Source organism: Esox lucius, chromosome 20, assembly GCF_011004845.1.
Source record: "Esox lucius isolate fEsoLuc1 chromosome 20, fEsoLuc1.pri, whole genome shotgun sequence".
Classification (NCBI taxonomy): Eukaryota; Metazoa; Chordata; class Actinopteri; order Esociformes; family Esocidae; genus Esox; species Esox lucius.
The window spans coordinates 29277470-29290774 of NC_047588.1; the positions used below are offsets into that span (position 1 = coordinate 29277470).

The following is a 13305-nucleotide window of genomic DNA, read 5'->3' on the forward strand; positions in this document are numbered from 1 at the left end:
AAAGCGTTACCTCTAACACCGCTTTAAATCAAAACACACAACATGTACCCAACTCTGTCTTTCACTCTCCTTCCTTTGCTCTTTTCTACTCTGCTTTCTTCTCACCCTCTGTTTCCAATCTGTGCCTATAGTTTTTCCCTCCACCTCTGTATTTAGGCGACAGGGAGAAGCATGGGGGGCGTTAACCCCACCTGAAATATGATTGGTCTCACTTTGAGGCCCTCCCTTTCTCATTGGGTCAGAGTATTGTCAATTAGGCTCAAATTGAAGAAGAAAAGTTGGTAGAGTTGCCTGTTTAGTGGAATATCATTTTTTGCCTCATCAAGTTTTAGGAGCTCAGATCACTGGCAGTGCTTACCACGCCAATGTTTAGACATTAATGGCTGTGTGTTGAGTTATTTTGGGTGACTCACCTGTGGAACAGCAGACATACACTCTCAGTCTGAGACAGCTGCGACCATGGTGATGAGTAGGCGTAGCTGCAAGCATAAAACATTTTGAAAACAAGTTGGTAAACAAGCAAGATCTAGAAGCAAGTAATAACCACCAAAGGACCCAATGTAAAATAATTTAGTAGTACTCCAGATCCATGGTATGTGGTGGTGGTATACTGTAACTGTGTTACTGTATAGTAACCACACACTGGCTGTCATTATAAAGGTATATTGTAACTGTGTTACTGTATAGTAACCACACACTGGCTGTCATTATAAAGGTATATTGTTACAGTGTTACTGTATAGTAACCCCACAATGGCTGTCATTATAAAGGTATATTGTAACTGTGTTACTGTATAGTAACCACACACTGGCTGTCATTATAAAGGTATATTGTAACTGTGTTACTGTATAGTAACCACACACTGGCTGTCATTATAAAGGTATATAGTTACTGTGTTACTGTATAGTAACCACACACTGGCTGTCATTATATAGGTATGGATGATAGTAGTCCAATATTAGTATGATAGTAGTATAGCGGTAGTATGATTGCAGTCCTGTAGTAGAATACTCACAGATGTAGTAATACTCCTGGCCTACATGGAACTCATAGCCCAGGGAGAAGGCGCTGTAACGCTGGAACTTTTCAGAGAACTTGATTGGTGCGTGAGGCGCGTGTGGGCGGTTGCACTCCCACCTTTTGAAGCCCAGCTGGGGGTCGCAGGTCCGGTAACCACGGTAACTGACCATGTAAAGGATGTACTGCTCCCCGGTGCCGACCACCCGCTGGCTGTCGTTATAATGGGGACAGTAGATGTCCAGGTAGTCATTGACATTCACCTGCACCGTGTAGCCTTCCCTACGCAGACTGGACATACAAGACAGGAGAGACGGAAGAGCCATTAACACATGAACAACTATGTAGATCAATCAACCAATCAACCAGTCTGAGCTTAAACAGTTTGTTAAGGAAGAACGGTCAAATACAAAGAAATCTGGGTCTGCAAAGTTGATTTGCAGCCGTAATTACCGCAAAAGGTTTTTCCACCAAGTATTAATATTATAATATATCAGTTTAGTATTTTCTATATAAATGTATTTCACAACAACTGTAATAATTTGTATTATTGTGATAATTTGCATTATTGTGAAAATGTATTTCACAATAATACAAAGTGTCTCCTAATAGGTGTAGCTAGGTTAATAATGCTTATTAAAATATACAAAACTCTGAGGAATTTACACAAAAGAAAATAATTAAAAGGGGGTGTAGACTTTCTATAGGCACTGCATATTAGCCTATGTTTTGACAGCTGATACAATTCTTACTCTAGTAGCACAGACATTCCAGAGTGGCCAACAATTTGTCCTGTCACATCAATGTGAACCACGCCACACTGAAGGATATGATCAGAAACGCACCTTAAGATTTGAGCAAAAGCCGATGCAGCTGAACTGAGGAGAAAGTTGGAAGAGTTCTCTGCTCAGGTTAGAAAAGAGTAAAAATGGTAGCACTGTTTCCTTATAGGCTACACTGTCATTCATTGTTTTGCTTTTAATCCTTTTACTATAATGGCAATATGCTGCCTTTTGACATTATTTAATAAAACATACTGGTCCACTGGGTTAGTGACTGGCATTTAGCAGGTTAAACTAGGGGAGGCTGTGACAGACCGACATGTTAGCAGGTAAGTACAGGGAGGCTTGGGCAATAAACATGACAACATTTTGAACCCAACAACATAATTAGTTACTTGCGTATATTTGTGTTTAGTGTAACTGATTTACCACAAGTGATTGCGTGATTGCCTGTGTTTTGAAAGTGTGTGTGTCTGTGGTTCTCTGATTGCTGACTGGTGCGTCAACAAGCATCCAGCATGCACAAATTGGAGAGTGTGTATAAGGACACATATGTGTGTTAAGGTGTAGGAAAGGCATAAGACAAAAACAAAACTTGAAAGTCACAGCACTTATTCTAACATAAATGGTAGTTCGTCACCAGGCTTGAACACACAACCTTTGGAGTCTATTTACCTGTAACATGACTCAACATTACCTCTACAGGACAGTTTTTAAGTCACAAATAGAAGTGTTACCCACTTGGACAGAGTGTTGCCTACTTGGACAGTCTAATATACACATTGATCTGGTGTGAACTTGTTGGAAAGACAGTGTGTGTGTGTGTGTGAGGGAAAAAAGAGTCCAACTCAAAGACCTCGGGGCCACAAACTCACTCTCAGTGTCAGAGCTGCTCACACACACACACAAACGCATAGACAAACACACACTCAACCCAGCCCACTGGCCCCTATACCCATAGCTCGTATATCAACGTTAACACAACGTCGCACACACATCACATGTCAATGTTCCAGCAATGTTCCCCAAGCTCATATATCAACATCACCCCTAAAAAGACTGGCTGACAGGGAGAGATAGGCTGTGTGTGTGTGTATGTGTGTGTGTATGTGTGTGTGTGCGTGTGCGTGTGCGTGTGTGTGTGTGTGTCCGTCTGTGCGTGTGTGTGACAGGAGGAGAGGGATTCTTTCCTGACATGAACAGCTCTTATTTTTCTCCTCAGCTAAGAAACAGGCCCCTGTCTGGGTGACAGAAAGAAGCTGCACAGCCCTAAATCATCTCACACACACACACACACAGGCACTCACTCACACACACACACATACACACACACACACAGGCACTCACTCACACACACACACACACACACACACACACACAAGCCATGGAGTAAGTATTCACAAGAGGGCAGCAGAGTGACACTGTAAGCCCAAGCTTCCCCTTCGTCTCTCTTCCTCTTCATCTTTCTCTCTCAGTTCTAGGTCACGTCTCTAGGGAGATTATTATTCAATTATTAAATGAAGATCGAAATGCCGCTCCAACGTCTCCTCTCCCTCTCTCTCCCCTCCATCACTCCTTGACACCGGCCCTCCACCCCTCCCAAATCCCCTCTTTTCCTTCACTCCTCTTTCACTCTATTCTTTCCTTTTATTTCTCTCCTGTCTGTCTGAGAGGAACAGACACACACGTTCATTCCTCCCTCCCTTATTCACATCCTCTGCTCTCTCTTCCTCTTCCTCTCTCCTCCCCTCACTTTATTTCTGCTTCCATCCCTCTGTTCCCTCCAGTACAGGTTTTTTTGGGGGGGGGGGGTTGTGAGAGGAAAATCAAGAATGTGTAAAACGCTTCAAGGGAACTATATTTATACAGAGTGAGAAAATGGAGAGGGAGAGAAAGAAGAAATATGAGAGAGGGAAGAAGTCAGGCGGGGGAGGAGGGTGAAGGGTTTTTGCACCAGGGAGCCATACATGCAAATGGAGGGAGGAAGATGAGAGAAGGAGAGAGTGAACCAGAAAAGAGAGGAGGAGAGTTAAAGAGCAGAGAGTGATATAGAGGAAAGAGAGAGATGACAGTAAAATAAGAACGGATCACTTCACCTCATAGATAAAACAATGCTCTGTGATTCCTTATGCCCGATGGTGTACACGTGCGTGGGTGTGTGCGTGCGTGTGTGTGTTTATGTGTGTGGTTGTATGATATCAGAATGAGGACTTCAGCATTAAGTCTCAATGAGCAAAGTGTGTGTATTTTCTATGTAGTGTGTGAGCCTGTAGTGGAGCTGAGACTGGGGAAGAGGGCAGATAGAGAAAGGGACAGTCCAAAACGCTACTGGGAACAAGGGTGTAACGGTGAAGCCCAGGTACACAGACACCTTCTTCACCTTTACACCCTCCATCCCTCCATCCAGCCCTTCTTCACCTTTACTCCCTCCATCCCTCCATCCAGCCCTTCTTCATCTTTACTCTCTCCTTCCCTCCATCCAGCCCTTCTTCACCTTTACTCCCTCCATCCCCCCATCCAGCCCTTCTTCACCTTTACTCCCTCCATCCCTCTATCCCTTCTTCTTCTTTACTCTCTCCTTCCCTCCATCCCTTCTTTTTCACTTATTCCTTCCTATCTCCATCCCTTCTCCTCGTTTCCCCTCCACCCTCCATTCCTTCTTCTCCTTTACTCCTGGCCTTACTCCATTCCTTCTTCTCCTTTACTCCTGGCCTAACTCCATTCCTTCTTCTCCTTTACTCCTGGCCTAACTCCATTCCTTCTTCTCCTTTACTCCTGGCCTTACTCCATTCCTTCTTCTCCTTTACTCCTGGCCTTACTCCATTCCTTCTTCTCCTTTACTCCTGGCCTAACTCCATTCCTTCTTCTCCTTTACTCCTGGCCTAACTCCATTCCTTCTTCTCCTTTACTCCTGGCCTAACTCCATTCCTTCTTCTCCTTTACTCCTGGCCTAACTCCATTCCTTATTCTCTCCCCCCTCCCTTCCTTCTTCTCTTCTTTACCTCCCTCTCTTTCATTCATTGTCCTCTGCTCCTCTATTCCTTCTTCTCTTTTACTCCTTCAGTCCCTCTCTCCCTCATCCCTACTTCTCCTCTTCTCCCTCCCTTTCTCCATGCCTTCTCCTCCTCCTCTCCCACCTTCCATACTGTCCTCTCCTCGATTCCTCCCTCTCTATTCCTTCTCCTTTACTTCATCCATCTCTCCCTCTCCATTCCCTATTCTCCTCTACTCCTTCCATACCTCCTTCCATCCATTTCTTCTTCTCCTCCCTCTAACCCTCTCCTCTGTGGTATCATAACCAGTATTCTGTTGAGTAAGGGAACTAAGCTAGTTAGAAGAAACAGAGAGGATGAAGGGGGAGAGGGAGAGAATGGGCTTGAGGCTGCCAAATGCCTGGGTGGGTTAATGGGATGAGAAAGGGGCTAGTCTGGGTTAAAAGCTAGGAGCCGGGCCACTGGGGACAGGGGGAACTGGGGAGAGAGAGTGGGGGGTGACAGCTAAGAGCAAGATCAAAGGGAAACCAGATCAATGTCACTATTGCGCACTTAAATCAGAGAGAGAGAGATGGGGGGGCTGATATGAATAATCATATGTAAACCCTAATCCCCAAGTCTGCCAAGGCACACAAGTTTTCCTTAAACGTGTCCCTCAGCGAAACAGGTCTCAGACACCATCAATAAGCCACTCACAGGAGCAGAGAGGAACAAGTGTTCAATCTCTGTCTGGCTCAGAGGAGATGGTGGGTGACAGTGAGACACTGTTAGATGATTATTCCATCTAATTCAATATTCGTTCATATTGCAATCTGCCCTGTGCTGAATAAGAATGATGCCCATCTATCTCTAACTCAATCCTTCATTCTCTCTACCATTCTTCCTGTCCCTCTCTTCCTCCTCCTTTCACCTCCTATGGAGGAGGGATATTGTGCAGTCTTTTCTCTCAGTGACCTTCCCTTGTACAACAGGCCACATAGTTTACGCTCTTCCATTGCCTACACCCCTCACATTTGTGTAAATATTTGATTATATCTTTTCATGTGACAACACTGAAGAAATGACACTTTGCTACAATGTAAAGTAGTGAGTGTACAGCTTGTAGAACAGCGTAAATTTGCTGTCCCCTCATAATAACTCAACACACAGCCATTAATGTCTAAACCGCTGGCAACAAAAGTGAGTACACCCCTAAGTGAAAATGTCCAAATTGGGCCCAAAGTGTGAATATTTTGTGTGGCCACCATCATTTTCCAGCACTGCCTTAACCCTCTTGGGGATGGAGTTTACCAGAGCTTCACAGGTTGCCACTGGAGCACTCTTCCGCTCCTCCATGATGACATCACAGAGCTGGTGGATGTTAGATACCTTGCGCTCCTCCACCTTCCGTTTGAGGATGCCCCACAAATGCTCAATAGGGTTTAGGTCTGGAGACATGCTTGGCCAGTCCATCACCTTTGTGGTCGTCTTGGAGATGTGTTTGGGGTTGTTATCATTTCACTCTCCTTCCTTTGCTCTTTTCTACTCTGATTTCTTCTCACCCTCTGTTTCCAATCTGTGCCTATAGTTTTCCCCTCAACCTCTGTATTTAGGCGACAGGGAGAAGCATGGGGGGCGTTAACCCCACCTGAAATATGATTGGTCTCACTTTGAGGCCCTCCCTTTCTCATTGGGTCAGAGCGTTGTCAGTTAGGCTCAAATTGAAGAAGAAAAGTTGGTAGAGTTGCCTGTTGAGTGGTATATCATATTTTGCCTCATCAAGTTTTAGGAGCTCAGATCACTGGCAGTGCTTACCACGCCAACGCACCAAAACAAAAACCACCCACACATAACGTCTCAAATGACCTGAGTTAGTGGCTGCTGAAAGTAGAGGTAGACTTGTTGGCATCAACACAAGCGTCAGTCTTTTGTCTCTGTTATGTGCTGTTATGTATTCAAAATCACAGATACAGGGAATGTGAAGTCTGGGTGACCTCCAGCAAGTGGTTGGTAAGATAGTTACCTTGATAGTTATTATCCCGTCATTCCTTTTTAAACTAAACATGGTTTTCCATTTGTACAGGAACAGAACAATTGTGCGCATTCATTTGGGTTGTGAGGGGTTGCCATGTCAGCTGATAAGATGTATGGATATTGAAATAGGTCTCTGAGTCATCTAGCTCTAAGTCATACATCTAGTTATACGTCCAAAAATCGATACGACGACCTTATTTTGAAAGACTATATAGCATAGTATTGTCCTGTTCCTGTGACAACTGTGGTACTTAGTTCAGTAGGCCTACATACTATACAACCAATATGATGACTGACACCATTCCAGAATTTTAGTCTGCCCAGAATTGGCTCTGTAATGGAGCCTTTTTCAGAGACTACTGCTTTACTGAACAAACTGTTCTTTTAATGTATACATTATTATCATTTGTTGATATATGGCCCTGTTGGAATTTCTGTAAAAGTACAGTTTTTTCTTCCTCCATTGCATAATAAGTGAATGGTGAATGTTATTCTTGGTTTCCAGGTTCCCTAGTCACTGCATTTAGCCATCCGACCAATTCAGGATCAGATCAGTGATTGAAATAAGGAAAGCTCAATGGCACTATCACTCCCTTGAATTATTGATGCTTCTTGCAAAGGTTGATCTATATTTAATGCCAGTGAGTTACCACTTAAGGTAACATTTACCTTTCTTTAATATTTTCCCTTTGTCCATTTTTTTTAAAGATTTGTTTAATAGATAAGAATAAATAGAAAGTAAAAACTGAGCTCGTTTTTTCAATGCCATGCATCAAAGTCTGTTTAAAAAAAACTGATTTCCCATAGCCACCCTTTACTGTTTTGGTTACCCCGTTAAAACCCCCTGGACTCTGTTTTGGTTACCCCGTTAAAACCCCCTGGACTCTGTTTTGGTTACCCCGTTTAAACCCCCTGGACTCTGTTTTGGTTACCCCGTTTAAACCCCCTGGACTCTGTTTTGGTTACCCCGTTTAAACCCCCTGGACTCTGTTTTGGTTACCCCGTTTAAACCCCCTGGACTCTGTTTTGGTTACCCCGTTAAAACCCCCTGGACTCTGTTTTGGTTACCCCGTTAAAACCCCCTGGACTCTGTTTTGGTTACCCTGTTTAAACCCCCTGGACTCTGTTTTGGTTACCCCGTTTAAACCCCCTGGACTCTGTTTTGGTTACCCCGTTTAAACCCCCTGGACTCTGTTTTGGTTACCCCATTTAAACCCCCTGGACTCTGTTTTGGTTACCCTGTTTAAACCCCCTGGACTCTGTTTTGGTTACCCTGTTTAAACCCCCTGGACTCTGTTTTGGTTACCCTGTTTAAACCCCCTGGACTCTGTTTTGGTTACCCCGTTAAAACCCCCTAGACTCTGTTTTGACATGTCCAGGGCCTCTGACTAACAAGTTCCACTGTTACCACTGAGTCTTTCCAGTACATCATTAGTCGCACCCCCAAAACCACATCTTATATAATATAGCAAAACAAATATTTGGCTGTATTATTCATTCAGTAATTTCTTAACATTGTATGTTCAGACAACATTACTTCACATCTTAGATTAGGCTACTAGCATAGCAATGTACGGTCTCTAGGTTTTTCAGCCACACATGCAACTCATGGCTATCACACACTCAGGCAGCCACACACACAAATCATGGCTGTCACACACTCAGGCAGCCACACACACAACTCATGGCTATCACACACTCAGGCAGCCACACACACAACTCATGGCTATCACACACTCAGGCAGCCACACACACAACTCATGGCTGTCACACACTCAGGCAGCCACACACACAACTCATGGCTATCACACACTCAGGCAGCCACACACACAACTCATGGCTATCACACACTCAGGCAGCCACACACACAACTCATGGCTGTCACACACTCAGGCAGCCACACACACAACTCATGGCTATCACACACTCAGGCAGCCACACACACAACTCATGGCTATCACACACTCAGGCAGCCACATGCACAACATTTTTGTCATCAGGACAAGAATGATTTACGTTACCGCTTGACCAAATAATGAAAATTAGAAAGTACATTTGAAGGTTGCTCTGATGCGACTCAATTAAAAATGTTTCTTGAAAAGCCAAGACAAAGGCATTTGGTCACAGTCTGGAGCCCCCATCCCTCCCTCCTCCTGCCCCCATCTTTCTCCTCATTTCCTGCTCTTCTCTCCTCCATCTATCTCCTCCTGCCCCCATCCTTTCTCCACCCCCCATCCCTCTCTCTCTCCTTCCCTCTGTTCTCTCTGCCAGTCAATATCAATGTGATGTCAGAGTGTGTTAAAGCATTATGGATCTAATGGTGAGCATTAGCCTTTTGAACTCCGCTAATCTAACACACACACACACACACACTCCTACAGTATACACACACTAATGCACTGCTTGAGTGTGCATGTGTGTGTTTGAGATGGAGAACGGGGTTGTGGTCAGGATGCTGTAAATGAATTCATGTCAAAGCTCATGAAGCTGACTTTAAATCAGAATTTGAGATACCCAGAGAAAGCAGCAGAGCAGGTGAGAGGTAAAGCAGACCTATTCACCCCACCAAAATCTAAGTTCAGACAATTCTAATTGTATGTGTCGCACATTTTTTTGCCAAACAAAGTGTAGATTAAATTAAAGATCAATCTCTTTGCAGTTATATACATTTACTGACACCGTTTTTGTCATGTCAGCTGAAGATATTGGATTACGTATGTAAAGCCTGGACTGGGCTTAAAGTTTTCCATTAGCAAGTATCAAAAATGATTCAGTGATGCTTACATTTATACGCTTATTTATACGCTTACATTCTTAATCCCCAAATTATTGCAACCGATTGTGAAAACATTTCCCGGAAAAAAGAAAACTTCATATTGTGGATATATACTAAACTTACTTAAACAACTGACCATTGACATTTGCACGCATGACATTTTAATGAAGTCAATACATGTAAAACAAAATTATAAACTTTTGTTTGGCCTTGTTAGTCTTGTTTCTGTTAGTACCAATTAGTTATTGTTCTAGTTGGCATTCAGTATAGGATTCGCCAACGTTTACACTTGAGGCGTAATCCATCAGTAATGTAGTGAATGCTAACAAGCGCTGCTCGCATGTATACTTAAGGTCATTAATACCCAACTTAACCGTGCATTTGAGATCACTGATTTTGTTGCAAATAAAACCCACCTCATACCATGAAGCTTAACCACAACGAGTTCTCTAAAAAGCAGACAACAACCAGCTGACATCTCTCACCTTTATTTTGTGGTAATGACTCGACGATAAAATTGTTATTTTATTATCAATGTGATCAATTCGTTGTGGCATCCAAAGCACAAATTGTATTTTTGTTGTTTTAGACATAATATCAAAAAATACACATTTGAAGTGAATTTGTTCTTATTATAATATAATGTAGTCTTGACGCTCTCCATCAAACAAGCTCTATTGCTGGTGATAGTAAATTTTTCTTGGTGCCAGCATGAGTTGTTTTTAGTCAAGACTCGTTTGTCTAAATAAAATTATTATAGTGTAAAAACCTACTTGACATAAAATAAATGATCAATGTAAAATCTTAACATTAAAATAAGACCAAAGGTATTTCAAAATGTCAGTTCTCATTAGTTGACACCTATCCTTTTTTTGCAGTACACTAAGCGTTCCACTGTTGTGCTACTGTACATGTTTTTGACCTTTCATGTGACAGTTAGCACAAAAACCCATGTTAAATTACACATTAAAAGGGTAGTATAGGAATGAATAAAAAACACAAATCTCTTAAACAATATGTAAGAGTGCTTACACAATATATGAAACATTTGATTGTCTAGGGGTCTTCTAAACACCACTGTTTATCTGCAACTTTGAAATTGACTATCAGGATGGAGTAGCACAGGGACACATAACTGATCAATGACAAATCTGACTGGCTTGAAATGAAAAGTTACATGTATGTAAAAACCCATTACAGCGGCTGAAATGGGTTTTCTCAGAAGGGTGGCTGGCTTCTCCCTTAGGGATAGGGTGAGAAGCTCAGCCATCCGTGAGGAACTCGGAGTAGAGCCGCTGGGGTGGTTCGAGCTGGCAAATGTGGCTCGGGAAAGGGAAGTTTGGGGTCCCCTGCTGGAGCTGCTGCCCCCGCGACCCGATACGGATAAGCGGATGAAGATGAGATGAGAAAGATGAGATGTATGTAAAGAGCAGGTACGTTGGTAGGGACATTTACATTAGAAAAAAACATATTTTTTTGTTTTCTCTTTTTGATTTGAATACAAAAATGAAAGTGAGTTTAAAGGATAAGTGGACTTGATAAATGGGCTTACTCACAAGGAAAGTAAAACAGGGCTAGTTTAATCTTCTAGGGACATTTTGCTAGTCCCCATGCAATTTTCTTCTTAGGCATTCGTTTTAAGGTAAAGAGTAAGGTTTAGGGTTAAGCTTGGGTTTTTGGGGTTAGGTTTGGGGAAAATAGATATGAATGAGTCCCCACAAGAAAATGTGTGTGGTGCGTGTGCGTACATGCGTGTGTGTGTGTGTGTATGAGAAAAAGCACACATGTATACCCAGAGGATGAGGGACTAAGACGGGGAGATGTAGAGAATGGAGGCAGATAGAGAGATGGAGGGAGAGATGGAGGCAGAGATGGAGGGAGATATGGAGGCAGAGATGGAGGGAGAGACAGATGGAGAGATGGAGGGAGAGATGGAGGCAGAGATGGAGGGAGAGACAGATGGAGAGATGGAGGCAGAGATGGAGGGAGAGATGGAGGCAGAGATGGAGGGAGAGACAGATGGAGAGATGGAGGCAGAGATGGAGGGAGAGATGGAGGCAGAGATGGAGGAAGAGACAGATGGAGAGATGGAGGCAGAGATGGAGGGAGAGATGGAGGCAGAGATGGAGGGAGAGAGGGAGAGACAATGGAAATGTATAACAGATGGAATAGAATCTGAAGCACGTGAAGAAAAAGAGAAATACGCTGCAGGAGAGAGATTTTGATGTTCTATATTACTTGCAGGGACGAAAGAAAAAAGGGATATGGGTGTTTGTGTGTGTAGGAATGTGTGTTTGTGTACACTGGAGTGTGCACAAACACTTGTTTGTTTCTGCTCCCTGGAATACTATATCTGCATTCAAATCCCCTGTTGTTCCACCCTCCACGTCTCCTCCCATGTGTCCGTCTGTCCTCCCTCCTTTTCTCTCTTCTCCTTCCCCTCTCTCCACCCCCCCCTCTCCCTCTCCCACACTGAGCGTTTCAGAAGCCCTTACATGAGCTATAGTGATCCATCTAGAGACCAGCCGGAGAAAGTGTGTGTGTGTGTGTTCTTACTAAGCTCTTCTATGAGTGATAGTGATGCTGTGTGATGGCTGTGTATAGAGTCAGCACTCAGTAAGACATTACCCTCTGACCTAGGTATTGATTACTACACTCAGTGTCCCATACGGAGACCACAGAACACAGACCTATACACACACACACACACACAGTAATCCTCCTCTCTGCGGGCCAAGTGTGTTTGCAGTGTAGCCGGTCGATAGTTTGGTAGTTCTCACTGAAACCTAATCAATGTGATGGATTAGGATCATTGGAAGCCCCGACCGTCCACCCTCTCTCTTCACTTCCTGATTTTAAGGGTCACATGGCCCAAAATGATGGAAGACACATGACTCAGGTGATGAACTGCTCAGAGTTTAAGGGATGAATGACTCATGGATCAGGTGATGAATTGCTCAGAGGTCGAGGGTTGAATGACACATGAATCAGGTGACGAACTGCTCAGAAGTTAAGGGATGAATAACATGACTCAGGTGATGAACTGCTCAGTGTTTTTACGGGATGAATGACTCATGACTCAGGTAATGAACTGATCAGAGGTTATGGGATGAATAACATGACTCAGGAAATGAACTGCTCAGAGGTTAAGGGATGAATGACTCATGACTCAGGCGATGAACTGCTCAGAGGTTAAGGGATGAATGACTCATGACTCAGGCGATGAACTGCTCAGAGGTTAAGGGATGAATGACTCATGACTCAGGCGATGAACTGCTCAGAGGTTAAGGGATGAATGACTCATGACTCAGGCGATGAACTGCTCAGAGGTTAAGGGATGAATGACTCATGACTCAGGCGATGAACTGCTCAGAGGTTAAGGGATGAATGACTCATGACTCAGGCGATGAACTGCTCAGAGGTTAAGGGATGAATGACTCATGACTCAGGCGATGAACTGCTCAGAGGTTAAGGGATGAATGACTCATGACTCAGGCGATGAACTGCTCAGAGGTTAAGGGATGAATGACTCATGACTCAGGCGATGAACTGCTCAGAGGTTAAGGGATGAATGGTGATGGAAGTGATGTACTAATGTACGTACAGCTTCGACAACACCACTTGGTTCAGAACTATATGTTGTAGAACCCCATCCCCCACCCAGAAAGGCATGTGGCATACTGTGATGCAAATTTACCTCATTACTGGAAATTACTTTTCTAAG

The 13305-nt window shown here is 43.6% G+C and overlaps 1 protein-coding gene across 1 annotated transcript in view; it reads right to left on the reverse strand.

Moving 5' to 3' along the window:
- Positions 1 to 13305, reverse strand: part of efna3b (ephrin-A3b) — a 63646-nt gene that overhangs the window by 10684 nt on the left and 39657 nt on the right. The window contains exons 2-3 of the mRNA XM_013139289.4: positions 1016 to 1308; positions 414 to 479 (exon numbers count right to left, since the gene is read on the reverse strand). Coding sequence (XP_012994743.1) covers positions 414 to 479; positions 1016 to 1308 — 359 coding nt within the window. The remainder of the gene's footprint in view (positions 1 to 413; positions 480 to 1015; positions 1309 to 13305) is intronic.